Here is a 22,062-nt window from a genome sequence, read left to right as displayed (position 1 = left end):
CTAAAGAATACGAATCGGATTAATGCTAATGTGAAGGAAATGGGTACTGCAATTAAATCTTCGTTGAGTTCTAATATTGACAGAAAAATTAATAAAATGGGGTCTAATATCGACATTAAAATGAATAAAATGGGTAGTGACATTGACACTAAAATGAATAAATTAGGTACTGATATGGATATCAAAATGAATAAAATAGGTTCAGATATAAAAACTTCCTTAAGTTCTGAAATAAATGAGTTACATACTGAAGTTGATCAGGGGTTTACTAACTTTTCAATAGAAATGGTTGCTAGGATGGAAGATAAAATTTCGAATTTGAGGGATATTTGGGAAAATGATGTGACTTCTGTTGTGTAGATAGTTCCGCATAGTCAGCGTGTACACAACTTTCCCACTAGAGCGCGCTCCGCTAAGCACAACAGTGCAGGCGCAGCACTCGTCCATCTCCGCACTACGAGATGGCGCTGTCTTAGAGACGGACCAAATTTTGCTTCTGCCGATCTACGTATTAATATGTAATGCAGCCAATGAGATTGCTGCTAACGTAGAACCTTTTCTCCTCGCGGGTCACACTCACGTGCAGTGATACCTGAATGGTATTATAACGAGTGTACAGACCTCCGATTAGTCAGTCTGCACCAGTATGTACCAGTCTGCATTAGTCTGCATTAGTCTATAGTCAAGTTTCAGTCTGCGTCTAATAAGATTATCATATTCCTGTACATAGCCATGAAGATAAATGAATAGAAACTTTGTCAAGTATCAGAGATATGTGAGAATAAGATTAACATACCAAGACCAAAGGAACTTCAGATTGTCAATTGTAAACAGCATCCAGAATCAAGTTAAGTAATTTCTAGGCTTTTTATTATTTTAATAAATGTGTGTGAAAATTTATCAAGTTCTGTTTAAAGTTGGTCACCGTCAATCTGCTACTCTATGCGTACAAGTGGCATTTCTATCGTCTGACCTAACGGCAGAAGATAAACACGCCATGATAAGACCACGAGACATATTGCTGACACTCGCCTACTTCGTTAGAGCGACAAGTCAAATAATCTGATGGTGTGTGTACCGAAGGTCTTACAGTACGCACACCACAACTTCGTTCAGTAATAATGTGAAAGGTGAAATTAATCATAAAACAAGAATGTAACTAGGCTGTTATAACAGTAAAAGATGAATATGGCTGTTCAAATTGAGCAAGTTGCTGAGGATAGCAAACAATTGGAAGAGCAAGTAAATTCAGAACTAATTAAATTTCATGTACAGGTCCAGAATATAGAAAAACACTGTAAGGATAGCCATGTTGCATTAGAAAGTCATGTTAACGGTGGAAAAGATGTGTGTGTTAAGTTTGCTGTGCAAGTGGCTAGTAAAATTACTAACATAGAAACTAATATCCAGCAATTCAGTATCAGTATGAATGAGTAATTGTGTGAGCATGAGGGTAGACTAACCCGAGTTGACATTTGATCCTAGTAAAAATCTTCATCGAAAGGAATTTTTGAGTGATTTTGAGGATGTTTTGCCTAAATTTTGCAATGATAAACAGTTCATTACTTCATATTTTATGGGAGAGGCAAGAACTTGGCCTCAGATAAATATGAGCGATTAGTGGAGTTCAGGCTTTTTGCGATGAGTATTGGGGAAAAAGAAAACAAATGGAGGTTTTGAATAAATTCCGGTCAGGGCAGAAGTATGATCCTAAAAAAAAAGTGTTAAAAGATTTGTACAAAAGTGGGTTACGACTTTGTGATACTTGAATTTTAAAGTGGTAACGGAGCAAATAATTATGGGAATCGAAAACAAGTTGCAGCTGCATTGTTGTTGTCGTTGTGTTCCTCAGTCCTGAGACTGGTTTGATGCAGCTCTCCATGCTACTCTATCCTGTGCAAGCTTTTTCATCTCCCAGTACCTACAGCAACCTACATCCTTTTGAATCTGCTTAGTGTATTCATCTCTTGGTCTCCCTCTACGATTTTTATCCTCCACGCTGCCCTCCAATACTAAATTGGTGATCCCTTGATGCCTCAGAACATGTCCTAACAACCGATCCCTTCTTCTAGTCAAGTTGTGCCACAAACTTCTCTTCTCCCCAATCCTATTCAATACTTCCTCATTAGTTATGTGATCTACCCATCTAATCTTCAGCATTCTTCTGTAGCACCACATTTAGAAAGCTTCTATTCTCTTCTTGTCCAAACTATTTATTGTCCATGTTTCACTTCCATACATGGCTACACTCCATACAAATACTTTCACAAACGACTTCCTGACAATTAAACCTATGCTCGATGTTAACAAATTTCTCTTCTTCAGAAATGCTTTCCTTGCCATTGCCGGTCTACATTTTATATCTTCTCTACTTCGACCATCATCAGTTATTTTGCTCCCCAAATAGCGGAACTCCTTTACTACTTTAAGTGTCTCATTTCCTAATCTAATTCCATCAGCATCACCCGACTTAATTCGACTACATTCCATTATCCTCGTTTGGTTTTGTTGATGTTCGTCTTATATCCTCCTTTCAAGACACTATCCATTCCGTTCAACTGCTCTTCCAAGTCCTTTGCTGTCTCTGACAGAATTACAATGTCATCGGCAAACCTCGAAGTTTTTATTGCTCCTCCATGGATTTTAATACCTACAATTTTTTCTTTTGTTTCCTTCACTGCTTGCTCAATATAAAGATTGAATAACATCGGGGAGAAGCTACAACCCTGCCTCACTCCCTTCCTGACCACTGCTTCCCTTTCATGTCCCTCGACTCTTATAACTGCCATCTGGTTTGTGTACAAATTGTAAATAGCCTTTGGCTCCCTATATTTTACCCCTGCCACCTTCAGAATTTGAAAGAGAGTATTCCAGTCAACATTGTCAAACGCTTTGTCTAAGTCTACAAATGCTAGAAACGTAGGTTTGCCTTTCCTTAATCTTTCTTTAAGATAAGTCGTAGGGTCAGTATTGCCTCACGTGTTCCAATATTTCTACGGAATCCAAACTGATCTTCCCCGAGGTAGGCTTCTACTAGTTTTTCCATTCGTCTGTAAAGAATTCGCGTTAGGATTTTGCAGCTGTGGCTTATTAAACTGTATGTTCGGTAATTTTCACATGTCAACACCTGCTTTCTTTGGGATTGGAATTATTATATTCTTCTTGAAGTCTGAGGTTATTTCGCCTGTATCATACATCTTGCTCACCAGATGGTAGAGTTTTGTCAGGACTGGCTCTCCCAAGGCCGTCAGTAGTTCTAATGGAATGTTGTCTACTCCCGGGGCCTTGTTTCGACTCAGATCTTTCAGTGCTCTGTCAAACTCTTCACGCAGTATCATATCTCCCATTTCATCTTCATCTACATCCTCTTCCATTTCCATAATATTGTCCTCAAGTACATCGCCCTTGTATAGACCCTCTATATACTCCTTCCACCTTTCTGCTTTCCTTCTTTGCTCAGAACTGGGTTTCCACCTGAGCTCTTGATATTCATACAAGTGTTTCTCTTTTCTCCAAAGGTCTCTTTAATTTTCCTGTAGGCAGTATCTATCTTACCCCTAGTGAGATAAGCCTCTACATCCTTACATTTGTCCTCTAGCCATCCCTGCTCAGGAATTTTGCACTTCCTGTCGATCTCATTTTTGGGACGTTTGTATTCGTTTTTGCCTGCTTCATTTACTGTATTTTTATATTTTCTCCTTTCATCAATTAAATTCAATATTTCTTCTGTTACCCAAGGAGTACTGCTATCCCTTGTCTTTTTACCTACTTGATCCTCTGCTGCCTTCACTACTTCATCCCTCAAAGCTGGATTGGAGGAAGAAAATAATTTCTGCACCCAGTGATGACATTGAACGGTGTGATCACTGTATTCAAGGTTCTCGGGTGTCCAGCCGGATCCGATCGTCGAAGTGGTGCTGATGGAATGATCACTATTTGGAAAGACGTGCGAACCTTTTGAAAGAGGAAGAGAGTGCTAGGAGATATTATAGGCCTCCCGCTAGACCCAATGAAACAGAGCTGAAGTTAATGTAAACAAAATCAGCGTACAGCAAGCAAACAATTATAGAGGTAGAGGTCGAGGGAGAGGAGGTGCTGTTGTGAGCCGGTTCAGCGACCGAACTCGGCACTTTGACTACCGTCAGCTGCAGTCTGATGATGTAACGGGTAGGAGTAGCCCGCTCGCTGACAGGAATGGTTCAAATGGCTCTGAGCACTATGGGACTTAACATCTGAGGTCATCAGTCCCCTAGAACTTAGAACTACTAAAACCTAACTAACCTAAGGAGATCACACACCCATGCCCGAGGCAGGATTCGAACCTGCGACCGTAGCAGCAACGCGTTTCCAGACTGAAGCGCCTAGAACAGCTCGGCCACCGCGGCCGGCGCTGACAGGAATGTCAGATGCAACAACAGCGTAGAGACGGAAACGAATAGCAGTCTGTAATAATGGTAGCGTTTGCAGACTGAAACAGTACTAATTAAACCCACTAGCGACACTCTTCGTAAAGAAGGCACCTAATAAACAGCATGAGGGTAGCATGATAGAAAACAGTAGGGCAGAGGAGAGTGATACTATAACAAAGTTTGTTTATCTAGGAAAAGAAGTATCATCTGGTGAAATAAAAAATAAAAATATAGGTCGAAGGAACCATGGTAGTGAGGAAGCAGGTATAGAAAGTGAAGGCTTAGATCAGGAGGTGAGGGTGAATCAGCACTGCAAAACAGATGAGAGGCCTACCACAGACGGTGGAAGTAACATTATTATTGGGGAAACAGTTGTGGAAGTACCCAAGGAAGAATATAGTAGAGCAGAGGAGATTGTGAATAGGGTGAATCAAGTAATTTCAGAGAGTGAGGAAGAGGGGTCAGAAGAAGAGGTAGAAGTAAATGATTCTGAAAATTCTGACTTCACCAAGGAGGGTTGCGGAAGTAGAGGTTATCAAAGAGAGTGAGACGCTAGAGAAATATTTTAATTTATCAATTGTGGGCAGGGTAGTTAAAGCTGCCACTACTGAGATGAAAGAGGACCCAGTTAAGGCATATGTATTTTACACAGAAGGGGTAGGTTTTGATAGGCAGCCAGAATATCGGTATAAAGTAAAATCATTTCCTAAATTTATTTCAAGATCAATTTTCTTTTCGTTTGCTTTTATTAAATCTTATATTAGTATTTGCATGTTGGAATGACGTAAATGCATATGTGAATAGTGGTTGGCGTGGGCCAGTTTTGGCGCGAGAATGATCATGAACGATGATTCTGATTGGCCAGTCAAACGAATCAGTCAGTCAGAATCAAGCAGTTCCCGTGCACGACTAGATAGATATGGTGTGGTAGAAGCAGCATCCAGTGGGAGTCGCTAGTCAGCTATTGAACGTGCGGGTCATGTTGAACGTTTGTCTTCATTATGTGTAAAATGAAGCAGTAATTGGTTTCTCGCGTTTAGATTGTGTTGCCATAAAAGCAGTTGCGTTTACGAACAGTTTGTTGAAAGTCGGAAATTTTGGAATTGTTTTGTTGAAAAGTTATATAACGTGTGAACTTTTGGCTTGTGTTAGAATTCCGCGTGGCATGTTCTGTTTTCATAAATGGAATATTTGGCGAGCAGTTTCTGTTAAAGAAATACACTGAAAAGGACCGAGAGTGAAACTCACTATTAGTAGCGGAACTGTAACTGTGAAATCGCGTAATTATTCGGGTCGGACTTATGAATATTTCTGGCTGCTTTGCGTGTGATCTGGATTGCATGAACTGTTAACTGAGAACAGTGGTCGTGTTAGTTAAGTACTTTTGGACTTGATGGCAGGTTTTTTTTTCAATTGAGCTAAAGCAAGTAAAAAGACTTGTATTAGAAATTTGATATCTTACTGAAGGAAAGAAGCAACCACCTTCCATCCAAAAATTATTATAAGGAATTTACAAGATAGCTGGCAACTAGAGTTTACGTTTGGTCAGCTAGTCAGCTATTGGACGTGCAGGTCATGTTGAACGTTTCATTATGTGTAAAATGAAGAAGTAATTGGTTTCTCACGTCTAAATTGTGTTGCCATGAAAGCAGTTGCATTTACGAACAGTTTGTTGAAAGTTGGAAATTTTGGAATTAGGTCAAGGGACATGTCCGATTTCTGTGGTTTTGTTGGTGTAAAGGAATGCGATAATTTAAATTTTTTGGATATTATTTGTTTTGGAATGGTGCGGTGTTTATAATTGTTGTATATTCAGCTTGCCCATCAGTTTCATTTTATTTTTTCAGTTATGCGTTATTGTGTCATTTTTATATTTGTTCGTGTTTGTTGGAGTGTGTATGTAGTGTCGTCATTGTCGTAATTCTGTATACGTTGGAAGTATAAGCAGCCATTTTCTTCATATTGATGACCTCATGGGTCAAGGCAGACGGGTGGAATCGGACGCTTCTGTAATGCCACCTTTATCCCATATGCACGCAGTTATTCGACTTGGCATTGGTTGAAAGAGGTGTTGGATGACCTCCTGGAGGATATCTTGCCAGATTGTGCCCAATTGGTGCGTTAGATCGTCAAAATACCCATAATCCTCTAAACGTTCTAAACTGATGAGAGATCCGGCGACCTTGGTGGCCGAGGTATGGTTTGGCAAACGCGAAGACAAGCAGTAGAAACTCTCCCCAGTGCGAGCGAGCATTATCTCGCTGACGTGTAAGTCGAGGATGGCTTCACATGAAGGGCAACAAAACGGGGCGTAGAATATCGTCGACGTACCGATGTGCTGTAAGGGTGCTGCAGATGGCAACCAAAGGTGTCTGCTATGATGTGAAATGACACCCCAGACCACCCCTAGTTGTCGGGTGGTCTTGCAGGCGACATTCCAGTTGGTATCCTACCTCTATCTGGGACGTTTGCAGAGGAGTCTTCACTGGTCATCGGGGCTCAGTTCGAAGCGGGACTCATCACTAAAAGGCAGTTCTACTCCAGTCAATGAGTATCCGAGCCGAATGTGCCCGACACCGGTGCAAACGCGGTTGTTGAGGCCAGCTGTAGTCAGAGCAGGTGGCTCTGTCAGCCCAGCCCCCTTTCCGTGAGCCGCCTGTTAATGGTCTCTGTAGTCACTGAAGCGCCGGTTCCACGTCGGTCGATGATAACGATTAATACGGGGCTCTGAGTGTCTTTAGGCCGACTGCTTTCTTCCTGGCGCTGTGTTCGGCCATGTTTCTCCCGCTTCTGCCAACATCGTCGAATAGTGGCATCGATCCTATTCAGATTTCGAATTATTCGCCGACTACTACAACCGGCTTCTTTGAGTCCAACTAGACGTCCTCTCTCAAATGCTGACATCGGCGTTATAGTATGCACGTGCCTTTGTGCGGTGCATACTTACTGTCCAACTGAATACACGGAAGGAAATTCGCAAAGACTTAATGCTCTGGTATCGACATCTCCCTTGTTTACTATCCTTGTCAACTGCGCGGTGAAATTGTGCTGCAGCATCACACATTCATTCATTGGTGGCCGAAGTTTACAGTATTGCATTTTCCGTTGATAACTGTATGAATATCAGTTTGCGACCAAAAGTGATCAGGTGATACATTTACCCATTTTGAGACACGTCGGTACGTATCGTCAGGGAAAAATGTTTGCAGTTGCCTAAGGAGCCATGATTGTATCCAGGTGTGCACGTCTTAGTCCGGGTCCGCAGCTCGTGGTCTAGTGGCTAGCGTTGCTGCCTCTGTATCATGGGGTCCCGGCCGGGTTGGGGATTTTTCCTGGCCGGGGACTGAATATTTGTGTTGTCCTCATCCTTTCCTCATCATCCTTATTGTGGATAGACTGGACTGCGTAAAACACTGGAGCGTGACAAAATTGGGACTGATGATCGCGCAGTTGAGAGTCCCACAAACCAAACATCATCATCTTAGTTCGAAGGAAATCGATGGCTACGAATGTCTCTCTTCAGGAGTCCCAAAATATGGAAATCGCATGGGAAGAGATCGGGACTCTGTGGACAATGTGGAAGGGCTTCGTAGCGAAACTACAGCAGCGTAGACAAACTTGGCAACGTTTTTTCCATGAAGACACTGACTGACTTCTTTCATATTTTGATGAATGTGTTGTTAGTTATGGCGTTTACTTTTGCAATAATAAACAGTTTATTTATATTTTTCCATGTGTCCTGTTTTCATTTGACTGCCCCTTGCTGTACGGCTGGTCCCGTCGGAGGTTCGAATCCTCCCTCGGGCATAGGTGTGTGTGTTTGTCCTTAGGATAATTTAGGTTAAGTAGTGTGTAAGCTTAGCAGTTAAGTCCCATAAGATTTCACACACATTTGAACATTTTTGAACTGCCCCTTGCACAACCAGATAGAACACCTTTCAATAACAACAGCATTGGGATCATTGTTGATGCAGCATTGACGCAAGGACTCTAACATTGTTTCATTTCCCTAAAGTCACGCAGGATTCAAACGATTTAAGACGTTTAAGAAGGAAATAAATTATGGAGAAAATATTTTAGGAGTAGTAACAGAAAGCTGCACTGAAGGAGGACCAACAATGAAGAATTAATTAAAATTACAAAAAATACACTTTGTGATCAAAAGTATCCCCTCACCCCCAAAAATGCACGTTTTTCATATTAGGTAAACTGTGGTGCCATCTACTGCCAGGTACTCCATACCAGCGACCTAAGTAGTCATTAGACATCGAGAGAGAGCAGATTGGGGCGATCCGCGGAACTCTAGGACTTAGGTGCGACTTGTGTCATATGTTTGTACGCGAGATTTACACACACCTAAACATCCCTAGGTCCACTGTTGCCGATGTGATAGTGAAGTGGAAACGTGAAGGGACACGTACAGCACAAAAGCGTACACGCCGACCTCGTCTGTTGACTGACAGAGACCGCCGACATTTGAAGAGGGTCGTAATGTGTAACAGGCAGACATCTACCCAGACCATCACACAGGAATTCCAAACGGCATCAGGATCGACTGCAAGTACTGTGACTTCGATTTCATGGTCGAGCGGCTGCTGATAAGCCACACATCACGCCGGTAAATGCCAAACGACGCCTTGCTTGGTGTAAGGAGCGTAAACATTCGACGGCTGAAAAGTAGAAAAACGTTGTGTGGAGTGACGAATAACGGTACACAATGTGACGATCCGATGGCAGGTGTGGGTATGACGAATACCCGGTGAACGCCTTTTGCCACTGTGTGTAGTGCCAACAGTAAAATTCGGAGGCGGTGGCGTTATGGTGTGGTAGTGGGCTTGCACCGCTTGTTGTTTTGCGTGGCACTATCAAAGCACAGGCCTACGTTGATGTTTTAAGCACCTTCTTGCTTCCCACTGTTTAAGAGCAATTCGGGGAAGGCGATTGCATCTTTCAACATGATCGAGCACCTGTTCATAATGCACGGGCTGTTGCGGATTGGTTACATGACAATAACATCCCTATAATGGAATGGCCTGCACAATGTCCTGACCTGAATCCATAGAACACCTTTGGGATGTATTGTAACGCCTACTTCGTGCCAGGCCTCACCCACCAACATCGATACCTCTCCTGTGTAGCACTCCGTGAAGAATGGAGTGCCATTCCCCAAGAAACCTTCCAGCACCTGATTGAACGTGTGCCTGCGATAGTGGAAGATGTTATCAAGGCTAAGGGTTGACCAACACTATATTGAATTCCAGCATTACCGATGGAGAGCGCCACGAACTTGTAAGTCATTTTCAGCCTGGTGTCCGGATACTTTTGGTCACATAGTTTATAATCGAGTCCAATACACACCATTTCGAGTGAAGTGTCTGATCGTAAGATGAGATAAAGACACATTGTCTACAGCTTAGCTATAGCTCATATATAATATTGAGCGAAGCGAAATAATGTGAAGTACTATTACGATGAAACTTATGTAAGAAAAACCTAAAAAGTGAACAGACAAAGCAATACAAAACGTAACTTAAAATGCAATAGGTGCAGCTTAAGTACATGAGGAACAAACCTTTCTTGCAAAAACACTTCAGTGCATAAAATTCTGTATACAGTCACATTTTACTAGTAACATGTCAGTGTGCGCTCAGGCTCGCTGGAAAGTGAAATGCCGATAGACGGCACTCGAATAGACAATATTAAAAGAATAAGTAATGTAAATAGAGAAATACAATAAATGAAGAAAATATGAAAGAACTAATAAAACAACAAACTTTACATCCTGGAAGCACAAATAATTTTTTAAACATTGCATGCAAATGAAATGCGTAGATAATAATTTAATAATTTCCAATATGTATATGGGTACAACGAAACAAGAGATAGCGTGTCAATGTCTGAGGTCTTCCTCAAGTAAGAAGCGCTACATTGTGAACTCTAAGTAGTCCTTCTAAAGTCATGTGCAAACGGGAAGGAATCTACAAAAATTTATTCTTGGGAACTTTCATACAGTACATATTAACGCTCAGTAAAATTCTGAACAGTGAACGGTATATGGCAGAGAACTGATTATTTATCAAATTTTAACGTCCATAACTTCTGCATGTCACTTTTATACCAGACGATAAGATTGTCTCCCCGGCGTTTTCTAGAAACGTGGGAGAATCCCGGAATACGTTTCAAGTTTGGCAGCTCTCTGACCATGACTTACTTCCTGGAGTGGGTGAGTATTAACCTACTATATTCACTTGATTTTTCTTGTCATCTCTATCGAATATACTGAATGATTCAAGCTTAAAGGATGACTAGAGATAGCATATTTATATTTTTGAGAAACTACAAGTAATCTCATCTTTTCTGTCGTGGATTATCAGTGTTAACCATAGTTCGGGCAAAGGCGGAGTTGGTTCTGCTGTAGCTGTCCATTTGCTCAGTGGGAAAGTATTTGCACGTCAGAGTGAAGACTTCGTTAACTGTCAGTAACTTGAAGATACGAGGCGTGTTTTTTTAAGTCAGTATCGTTTTGAAATTAAAACAAGACGTGCTAAGATATCTCAACAATTTTATTTTTACATGAAAGCCTGTACCTTAATCTACTTTTCTATATAATTTCCGTCAATATTGAGGCACTTGTCATAACGTTGTACCAGTTTTTGAATACCCTTCTCATAGAAGTCTGCCTCCTGACTTGTTAACCGCTGCATCACCACTGTTTTGACTTCGTCATCTCCTTGAAGACGCTGACCGCCCAGGTGTTTCTTCAAGCGCAGGAACAGATGGTAGTCACTGGGCGCAAGATCGGGTACTTACTTAAAAAACACGCCTCGAATATTTGCATTCAGTGCTGTATCAAACATTTTATCCTTTTCACAGTTAGTTTACTTTTGTATAATTTATTTATAAGCACCATGGACATATTCAGCTTCAGTTATGTTTTTGTGTTGGTCCTCGTCTTTGATACTTTTGTATCGAATGAAATAACATACACTCCTGGAAATTGAAATAAGAACACCGTGAATTCATTGTCCCAGGAAGGGGAAACTTTATTGACACATTCCTGGGGTCAGATACATCACATGATCACACTGACAGAACCACTGGCACATAGACACAGGCAACAGAGCATGCACAATGTCGGCACTAGTACCGTGTATATCCTCCTTTCGCAGCAATGCAGGTTGCTATTCTCCCATGGAGACGATCGTAGAGATGCTGGATGTAGTCCTGTGGAACGGCTTGCCATGCCATTTCCACCTGGCGCCTCAGTTGGACCAGCGTTCGTGCTGGACGTGCAGACCGCGTGAGACGACGCTTCATCCAGTCCCAAACATGCTCAATGGGGGACAGATCCGGAGATCTTGCTGGCCAGGGTAGTTGACTTAGACCTTCTAGAGCACGTTGGGTGGCACGGGATACATGCGGACGTGCATTGTCCTGTTGGAACAGTAAGTTCCCTTGCCGGTCTAGGAATGGTAGAACGATGGGTTCGATGACGGTTTGGATGTACCGTGCACTATTCAGTGTCCCCTCGACGATCACCAGTGGTGTACGGCCAGTGTAGGAGATCGCTCCCCACACCATGATGCCGGGTGTTGGCCCTGTGTGCCTCGGTCGTATGCAGTCCTGATTGTGGCGCTCACCTGCACGGCGCCAAACACGCATACGACCATCATTGGCACCAAGGCAGAAGCGACTCTCATCGCTGAAGACGACACGTCTCCATTCGTCCCTCCATTCACGCCTGTCGCGACACCACTGGAGGCGGGCTGCACGATGTTGGGGCGTGAGCGGAAGACGGCCTAACGGTGTGCGGGACCGTAGCCCAGCTTCATGGAGACGGTTGCGAATGGTCCTCGCCGATACCCCAGGAGCAACAGTGTCCCTAATTTGCTGGGAAGTGGCGGTGCGGTCCCCTACGGCACTGCGTAGGATCCTACAGTCTTGGCGTGCATCCGTGCGTCGCTGCGGTCCGGTCCCAGGTCGACGGGCACGTGCACCTTCCGCCGACCACTGGCGACAACATCGATGTACTGTGGAGACCTCACGCCCCACGTGTTGAGCAATTCGGCGGTACGTCCACCCGGCCTCCCGCATGCCCACTATACGCCCTCGCTCAAAGTCCGTCAACTGCACATACGGTTCACGTCCACGCTGTCGCGGCATGCTACCAGTGTTAAAGACTGCGATGGAGCTCCGTATGCCACGACAAACTGGCTGACACTGACGGCGGCGGTGCGCAAATGCTGCGCAGCTAGCGCCATTCGACGGCCAACACCGCGGTTCCTGGTGTGTCCGCTGTGCCGTGCGTGTGATCATTGCTTGTACAGCCCTCTCGCAGTGTCCGGAGCAAGTATGGTGGGTCTGACACACCGGTGTCAATGTGTTCTTTTTTCCATTTCCAGGAGTGTATTTGGAGTAAATTGCTCGTCCACTGCAATCAATTTTGGCTAGAACACAAAAAATTCGAAAAAAACAGTCGTGTGCTAGTAATGCAAGCAATCTCGCTTCTTGCATAGCGTTGTACCACTTGGACATGAATTGACCGGAGAAGCATACTTACATGGGTTTCTTGCCCCTTAAACGCAGAAAGGTATCCACAAAAATTGCGGGAACGAGGTGGAGGAATATTGCGCAGAGGTCGTGCGTCCACTTCTTCCTGCACAGAATGAGGCTGTAGCACCAGAGGGCGGCCTGCGTAGGGAAGTTGGTGCCGTACTCCGTGTGGCGCATGAAGTCCCTCCACGTGACTGGGTGCCGCATCCCAGACACCAGGTTGTACACGCTGGGCACGGCAACAACTTGCTCTTGCTTAGGCAGCTGGCTGTGCCTCTGCCTGCAACAGATCCAACTCAAATGACTCACACTGCAACTTTCACCGTATCACTATTGCAGTTTACCAGACCGTTGCCATAGATCAACTACTTACACACTACCTCTAGCAAAATGACAGTATCAAAAAGGTTGTATGTGCTTGAAAAGAATCTTATAGATCCTACACCCACTCCCATTTATCGGTTGATCGACCAAAAAATTGTAGGGCTGGCCGACCGACAGATTTATTTCGTTTGTAGGGCGGTTGGTTGGGTCTAACTACCCGACATCCCACATCCCTACCACTTCACATAACAAATTGTGTCGCCCGAGAGAAGTTCTTTGTTATCAGAGCTCGCTGGAAGAAGCGCTGTTGAAAAAAATTGGCTCCGAGCACTATGGGACTTAACATCTCCGGTCATCAGTCCCCTAGAACTTAGAACTACTTAAACCTAACTAACCTAAGGACATCACACACATCCATGCCCGAGGCAGGATTCGAACCTGTGATCCTAGCGGTCGCGCGGTTCCAGTCTGTAGCGCCTAGAACCGCTCGACCACACCGGCCGGCAGAGATACAGGAAATGAAGCACTTTATAGCACATCGTGTTACGAACCCTTCCAAGAACGCCACGTCCAGTCAGGAGCGCCTGGGCGGCCGCAGAAAGCCGGACGATGGTGGCAGCCAGTAAATTGATTCACGTTCAAATCAAGCATCTTCTTGGTCAGAAAGACCTGCCACCCGAACAACTCAGGCTGAGGCAGGTTAGGAAATCTACGGTGCAAAATTTAAGCAGCCAGTTCTGTGGCTGAGCAGGCGACAGCTAGCAGCTGGAACACCCAGCAATTTGCACTGGAACTACTTTTTTCAGTCGTAGGCACACTAGTGTGAGGTACTGACCAGCTAACAAAACATCTGAGCAATGCCGCTCCGACCGATTCTGGAATATATTCTTGGAAGGTCCATTAGCTGCTGTCTCGCCCACGACAGCCTTTTGTCCATAAAGTACGTTTGGCCATGCGATGGTAAGGCTGAACGCTTCGAGACTTCGTTTGGCGATCGCGTGTATTTCGCTATACTACGGGAGGGCATTAATGCAAACCATGCGGTAACAGTCACCGAATATGATCCTCCTGCCGTCCCCCTCCCATCGCAACACCCTCTTTCGTTGCTGAAACGTAATTCTCATTGTTCAGTATTCCGTCTCCGAAGTGTTCTCAAAGTCGTGTAGCTGTTGGTGAATGCTATTTCTGTATGGCATTCTGCAAATGTCTCGATGTCAGTGGAGGCTGCCCTTGGTTAAGAACACGTTGTGCTGTGCTTATTTCAAAATATATCTCTTTGTACTAGTTTCTAAAGCTTTTATTTGCATTTCAGTTTCCACCATCTTCCCCAGTATCCACTGAAATCATTTGCAGGCTGTAGCTCATTCCTTCTCACAGTATGATACCGGGTAGAATAATAACATGAGATCCAGTGGCCTATCAATATTTGTCTCACCCACTAACTAGGGCAAGTTCTCTTCATTCATATCACCAGGGCTACAAAATTACTAGTGAAGCAACAAGGACATGGTAACGTATTCATTGTGACTGTGTTTCTAATAGCACGATCCTTATATGTAATGTATGATGCCGGTGGTTGAATCCATCTGTGGTCAGTTTCAAATGTCGGTTCTCAATAGTATTCCTCGAAAAGAACATCGTCTTCCCCTACAGGGATTCCCATTTCAGCCACCCGGCGAGTGTAACCCGACTACTGGAAAAGAGAATGTCTCGTCATTCGAAGTGACTGTCATGAACGATTTAAGTAATCAGCCTATTTATTTGATATCAGTGACACGCCACCTCGCGGGTGGCTAGGCGTTATTTCGTTGGGACGATATCTTTCAACGATGTTCGAATCTCTCGCCTAGACAGGGAGAGAAGACCATCGTAATAAAATCAGATGCATTACCGAATTTGTAAAGTGATACATAGTATAAACCTTATATTTACAACTTCTCTGTGTAGTTACCTTAGAGTCTCAAAGTGAGGAGACGTCCTGTGACTGTGGTAGATCTTAGAGCTCCATCATGAGCTAAAATGAGTTTAATGTTCTTATCCTGTGGTACAGTATATGACAGATAAGAAATTTTTCTACCTGGTGAGAGAATACTTAGAGGGAATATAGCCTATGCCATAGTCCTGTACAGCACAAGAAGTAACGATACTTTAGCGATGTGAAAACGCGTGTACGGTCCGATTACTTCTATCTCCGACTGTAACTCGTATAAAAGGGAGAAATCTACATTTCACGTGATAAATTCGAGGTGTATGGTGAACAACATAGCTGCCTCGGATTGGGTAAAATAGATTTTTTTAAACTGGTGGGCCAGTGTCGCGGTGGAATTGTTTAGAACTACTGTACACGTCCAAGCTGCAACTGCTTTCTTCGCAGTACTCTCCAGCTGGCTGCAGTGGCGGTCATAACGAGTCGGGAACTGGAAGTATCGAACTAGCTCAATCTGGGCCGGGCACAAAAACTGCGCCGACCTGTCTGATATTGCGGGCCATGAACAAGTGGATGGGCGTGCTGTGTTTGGATATCTGGGAGGTTAGTGCACGGGGTGTGTGAGTGTTTCAGCGATCTCCGACATCTACCCATGGTAGCTACTGCTACGCAATGGGTCATGCAGTGGATTCTGTCTTGCAGAGATATTTTCTGCAGTCTCTATCCTATCACGCAATACAGTTCTCATTCTTGCGAATGTAGCGAAAAGAACCAATTTAGAAATTGTATAGTACTTTAAAAACATAGTCGCGATGCCAAATTCCCTACTTACTGTTAATCTCCAACATCTGGCAACGACAACTTCTAGGACTACAGATTGGACCGTGGTTTGAATTTTTGTTTAGAGCCTCTCAATACATCACAGTAGACTATGTCTTACAGTGGTGTTTGCTGTTGTCTCTATCCTATTACACAGCACAACCTCCTCCTCCTCCTTCTTCTGAATGTAGTGGAGAGAATCAAGTTAGGAATTCTCTAGTGCTTGAAAAAACCAAGTGTGACATCAGATTCCCAATTGATGTCGATCAATGACACCTACTCGTGACAGCTTATTTTAAGTGTTTCATAGTTAGTGCTTCTCAATACATCACAGTGGGCCGGCCGGAGTGGCCGAGCGGTTCTAGGCGATACAGTCTGGAACCGCGCGACCGCTACGGTCGCAGGTTCGAATCCTGCCTCGGGCATGGATGTGTGTGATGTCCTTAGGTTAGTTACGTTTAAGTGGTTCTAAGTTCTAGGGGACTGATGACCTCAGATGTTAAGTCCCATAGTGCTCAGAACCATTTTTTAACATCACAGTGGACTCTGTCTTGCAGTGGTATTTGCTGTTGTCTCTATTCCATCTCACAGTAGAACATTCCTCCCTCCGACCGAATGTGGTGGAGAGAACCAATTTAGGAACTATATAGTACTTTTAAAAACCCAATCGCGCCTCAAATTACCGACAGATCAACTTTTTGTTTCCGATAGTTGCATAGCGTGGTATTGACGGACATGACCGGCTCGGATGTGGGCTTCTCCCCCAGCCAGTGCAAACAGGGCTACGCTGGAGTCGGAGTACGGCGCGCTTCAAGACTGCGAGTTTGTGTGATCGTCAGGATTTTTTTTACCTCTAATAAGTTTAGTCGAAACATTGTGGTGGAGGAGGGTGTTTATGCTCTCAAACGTCAGTGCGTACAAACCTCGCATATATTTAGCGCTACAATCTATTTGTGACGGAAATTTCATTACCTGATTTGCATAATGTTTGCATGTGATGCTCAGACGTTGAAAATATGTTCTGTTATGAAGAAAGATCATTGTAAGGTGAAAGTGAGTGTTTAAGGGGATCTATTTGACTCCTGTAAATTGTTAAACAATTAATTTGACAGGGTAGCGCAAATGGATTATTTGGCTCTATTTTTGATATCGAAATTACATCAGCTTTTGCTTTGTATCTAGCATTAGCCAATAGGAATACAGTATTCTGAGGAGAAATGAAAACCTCCTTCTTTGTGTTTGGAGACGTTGCTTCACACAGACAAACGGGGAGTGGCCTCTTAAGAGAGACAGAAACAGGAAGCGAGTCAGGAATTTGCCAATCAACAGAATGCCACCACTTGAAGGTTTGTTTGGGGGCCACAAGATCAAAGGTTCCGGTCCGTGGTCGGTGGTGTTTAGTAACACGATCTGTAAGACACTGGTATGTTCTGACCTTCGTGGCGGCACCCTGGCAATAGACCCACAAGCGGGAGACCCCAAATGGTGGCTGCTATACTGCACTTCATTCCATTCCCCAGTGATTATAATTATTATGCCATGGGGAGCAAGGGTGGGGGTAAGAGGGGGGGAGGGATGCAGTCACGATGTTTACCCAAGTTGGGGAACCCTGTCTCCTAAAAACTAATTAAATAAAGAATATGTATCAGTATATTATTGACTTTGATTTGAATTTCGTCTCATGATATTGTTCCTCTCCAGCACAGAGTGAGTCTTCCCTCTACCGATTATTTCTGGGATGAGTGGGGAGGGAGAGAGGGGCCGGACGTCCTCTGGCAGTGCCACTGTGCACTAGCCATCCCTGTATGTCAAGGTGAGAGTGCACACATGAAAATTTTCCAATAAGACGTCACAATCTGCAGCAGTGTAATTACGTAACTAGAACATGTAGCTGCTGAATGTGAGCTTTTCCGACCAAATAAAAGTGATATCCAGCACCTGCAAATTCAATTTTCTAAATAAACAGTATCTTTTATGCTATATAATTGAATTTCCAGTTGTGAGAACCTTCCTCACCAGATGGTAGCTTAGAGCATATGATAGAATCCATTTTCAGTCAAGCATTTACCTTGGAAGGAGTTCCCATGTGCATCAGTATTCCAGAGGGGTTTACCGTGTAAAAGCTGCTTTGTTTGTGGTTTGGTCCTACCACGACCGACAGCGTGTGAAGATCCGGTAGTGGCACGCTACAAGTCGAGAGATAAAAGAGAGAGAGAGCACATACTTGGACAGGAATTTCTCAGGTATCAAGTATCAGAAGTTTACCGCCACCTGATGCTTTTGTTCGGGGATTAGCGTGACATTCGATCAGCACATAAAGAAAAAGAATAAAATCACAGAGGGGCCTATAGCTTAGCATAAACTGTAGAAGATACAGGGAAAATTAGCAAACCTGTTAGGAAACAAGTTTACCTATCCTTCAAAAATACTTGATGTGAAAAGAAAAGTACCTTTCGGGTCATTCCACATTTGAGTGTAAAAACTGTTTTTGATTCTGACTGGATGCTTCACCTCACGGTGATACATTGTGAATGGGGACTGATAATATGTAAATACTGCGGCATGGAAGAAAGATACAGTTTTATGATGATGTGATAAATAATGATGACCTTGTAGGTTCTTCAATGACAACTAAAGATCCATTTATTTTTTAATGTGAAGACTAGAATAGCAAAACTAGTTGGGTAGAGTTATTGGGTAGAGTTACATGTGTCCCCAAATAACATGTACTTATTCAAACAAACAAAAATCAGAGATAAATGATATTTTTAAAGAGAAAAAATATGTGGACAAGTATTCTTAGAAGCTCTAGGAAAAGTAAAGTTTTTAATACACTCCTGGAAATTGAAATAAGAACACCGTGAATTCATTGTCCCAGGAAGGGGAAACTTTATTGACACATTCCTGGGGTCAGATACATCACATGATCACACTGACAGAACCACAGGCACATAGACACAGGCAACAGAGCATGCACAATGTCGGCACTAGTACAGTGTATATCCACCTTTCGCAGCAATGCAGGCTGCTATTCTCCCATGGAGACGATAGTAGAGATGCTGGATGTAGTCCTGTGGAACGGCTTGCCATGCCATTTCCACCTGGCGCCTCAGTTGGACCAGCGTTCGTGCTGGACGTGCAGACCGCGTGAGACGACGCTTCATCCAGTCCCAAACATGCTCAATGGGGGACAGATCCGGAGATCTTGCTGGCCAGGGTAGTTGACTTACACCTTCTAGAGCACGTTGGGTGGCACGGGATACATGCGGACGTGCATTGTCCTGTTGGAACAGCAAGTTCCCTTGCCGGTCTAGGAATGGTAGAACGATGGGTTCGATGACGGTTTGGATGTACCGTGCACTATTCAGTGTCCCCTCGACGATCACCAGTGGTGTACGGCCAGTGTAGGAGATCGCTCCCCACACCATGATGCCGGGTGTTGGCCCTGTGTGCCTCGGTCGTATGCAGTCCTGATTGTGGCGCTCACCTGCACGGCGCCAAACACGCATACGACCACCATTGGCACCAAGGCAGAAGCGACTCTCATCGCTGAAGACGACACGTCTCCATTCGTCCCTCCATTCACGCCTGTCGCGACACCACTGGAGGCGGGCTGCACGATGTTGGGGCGTGAGCGGAAGACGGCCTAACGGTGTGCGGGACCGTAGCCCAGCTTCATGGAGACGGTTGCGAATGGTCCTCGCCGATACCCCAGGAGCAACAGTGTCCCTAATTTGCTGGGAAGTGGCAGTGCAGTCCCCTACGGCACTGCGTAGGATCCTACGGTCTTGGCGTGCATCCGTGCGTCGCTGCGGTCCGGTCCCAGGTCGACGGGCACGTGCACCTTCCGCCGACCACTGGCGACAACATCGATGTACTGTGGAGACCTCACGCCCCACGTGTTGAGCAATTCGGCGGTACGTCCACCCGGCCTCCCGCATGCCCACTATACGCCCTCGCTCAAAGTCCGTCAACTGCACATACGGTTCACGTCCACGCTGTCGCGGCATGCTACCAGTGTTAAAGACTGCGATGGAGCTCCGTATGCCACGGCAAACTGGCTGACACTGACGGCGGCGGTGCACAAATGCTGCGCAGCTAGCGCCATTCGACGGCCAACACCGCGGTTCCTGGTATGTCCGCTGTGCCGTGCGCGTGATCATTGCTTGTACAGCCCTCTCGCAGTGTCCGGAGCAAGTATGGTGGGTCTGACACACCGGTGTCAATGTGTTCTTTTTTCCATTTCCAGGAGTGTACAAACTGAATATTAAATGCCATGATCCATTTTATACAAAACCCAAGAAGGCACTTATTGCCAAGAAAAAAATCTACAGCAGAAGAGATAAATACTACGGAGGAACTAGGAGTCATTGCGAAAAACAGTATTAATTATAATAATCTCTTGATTTATGTTTCAAAACGAGTCAGAGGAGCAAGAATGTTGATAGAGGCAAGTAAGCTGTATACTACAACTCACAGAGAAACTAAATTAAGTGATCCAGTGTTTCATGGTATAAAGTGTTTAATCAGTTCAAATTTTGCAAATACCATTCATTAGTCTCCGAGTCCTATAAACACACTGCTCTTTCCTCTTCAAGAAAATAGTATCAATATTGAATATTACGTTTTTGATTAAATGTATATCAGTTTCCGTTTTTATGACACCATTGGATAAAGCTTTTGTGAGAGAATTAAGTTCAGTAGCAAATATTTAAATAGATGATAAAGTGCCAAAGTTGAGGGGACCAGGTCTACAAACAGATGTTGCCTTTTACTTTTGCTATTATTTGTGCAGTACTTGGAGAAATTCTGAATGAGGGAGACAGCTTAAATTTCAGGCTACAAAATCATGTAGGACTCATTAACTAAATATTATAAATTATAGAGTTCAGTAATTAGTCGTCCTTTTCTTTGAGTATTCAAAGAAATGTGACTGATGCCCGAACAACAGGGACTTACATGCATCAAGAATATAAAATAGTGCATTTGGAATGGCTAGCCACTATCCGAAATCTGGATCTACGTAATAAAATCTAAAAAAGGACGACTCATTGCTGCACTCTATAATTTATACGCCACATGACAGTGGCTGAGTGTACCCACTTTCCGAATGGACGGTAACCTGATGAATTAAATATGTTTAGGTGACCCAAAAATTACCTCTCCTAAATGATTGCAACTATGCAGAACAACTTTGGGTGTTTTGCGTGTAGCATATCACTAGAAGAGAATTGGAATAACCTGATATTAATAGGCAGGCAGATCAAACGAATTTTCGAAGAAAAATTTATATTGTATCAAAATTACGGCAACTTCCTTTTCAAGGAATATATTCTTCAAAAATAAATTCGTCATGGATAAATAACACATGAACAAAAATAAATTTCTCTTAAATGTATGGACAACAGTATGAACTTATTAAATGTATGAAATGCAATGAAATCTTCAAGTAAAATAAGTTCAGCTTGTTATTATAACTACCTATAGTTACTCAAATACATTAGCTCAGTGTTTAAAATCAGTTACAAATGTGTGAGATAGCCGCTATTTTATTTGATTAGGCGGACTCAATTTCCACGTATTTTTACTTTAGTCGTATCAAACTGAAGCTTCCTCATTTGACCATCTAGAATTTTCCTCCTTTATAACCCTGATGGACACCCAAATCTTGTTTCCACCGGTTTTGACAATCTACCCAAGGTACTGGCAGTCATCGCGCTTTACCAAAACAAAGTCGTTTACATGGCATTCAGGGTGATCAGGAAGCTCTTGAGACTGTGGGGGATTCGTTATTGGTCTTGTATGATGTGACTTGTTGGCATCTTTTTGAGGTTCTTCTTTGTTCGTGGTAAGTGCCGAAAGAGAACCCTAATCGTGTGCTTGGCAGGAGACTGAGAGTGAAAGCTCCTCGCCATTAAGAGGTTCTTCAGCCTCTGAACTACCATTAAGGAAGGCCAAACTGTCGCTACTCTCTGCATAGATAATGTCTGACACTCCCTCATCTGAATCTGCAGCAGAAAATTCAAATTG

The 22,062-nt window shown here is 43.8% G+C and overlaps 1 protein-coding gene across 1 annotated transcript in view; it reads right to left on the bottom strand.

Moving 5' to 3' along the window:
- LOC126418727 (fatty acyl-CoA reductase wat-like) overlaps window positions 1-22,062 on the bottom strand; it is a 292,976-nt gene that overhangs the window by 62,359 nt on the left and 208,555 nt on the right. The window contains exon 7 of the mRNA XM_050085632.1: window positions 12,970-13,242. Coding sequence (XP_049941589.1) covers window positions 12,970-13,242 — 273 coding nt within the window. The remainder of the gene's footprint in view (window positions 1-12,969; window positions 13,243-22,062) is intronic.

The sequence above is a fragment of the Schistocerca serialis genome, chromosome 9 (genome assembly GCF_023864345.2).
Source record: "Schistocerca serialis cubense isolate TAMUIC-IGC-003099 chromosome 9, iqSchSeri2.2, whole genome shotgun sequence".
In the NCBI taxonomy this organism is placed as follows: domain Eukaryota; kingdom Metazoa; phylum Arthropoda; class Insecta; order Orthoptera; family Acrididae; genus Schistocerca; species Schistocerca serialis.
This window is presented reverse-complemented; position numbering and strand designations above follow the sequence as displayed.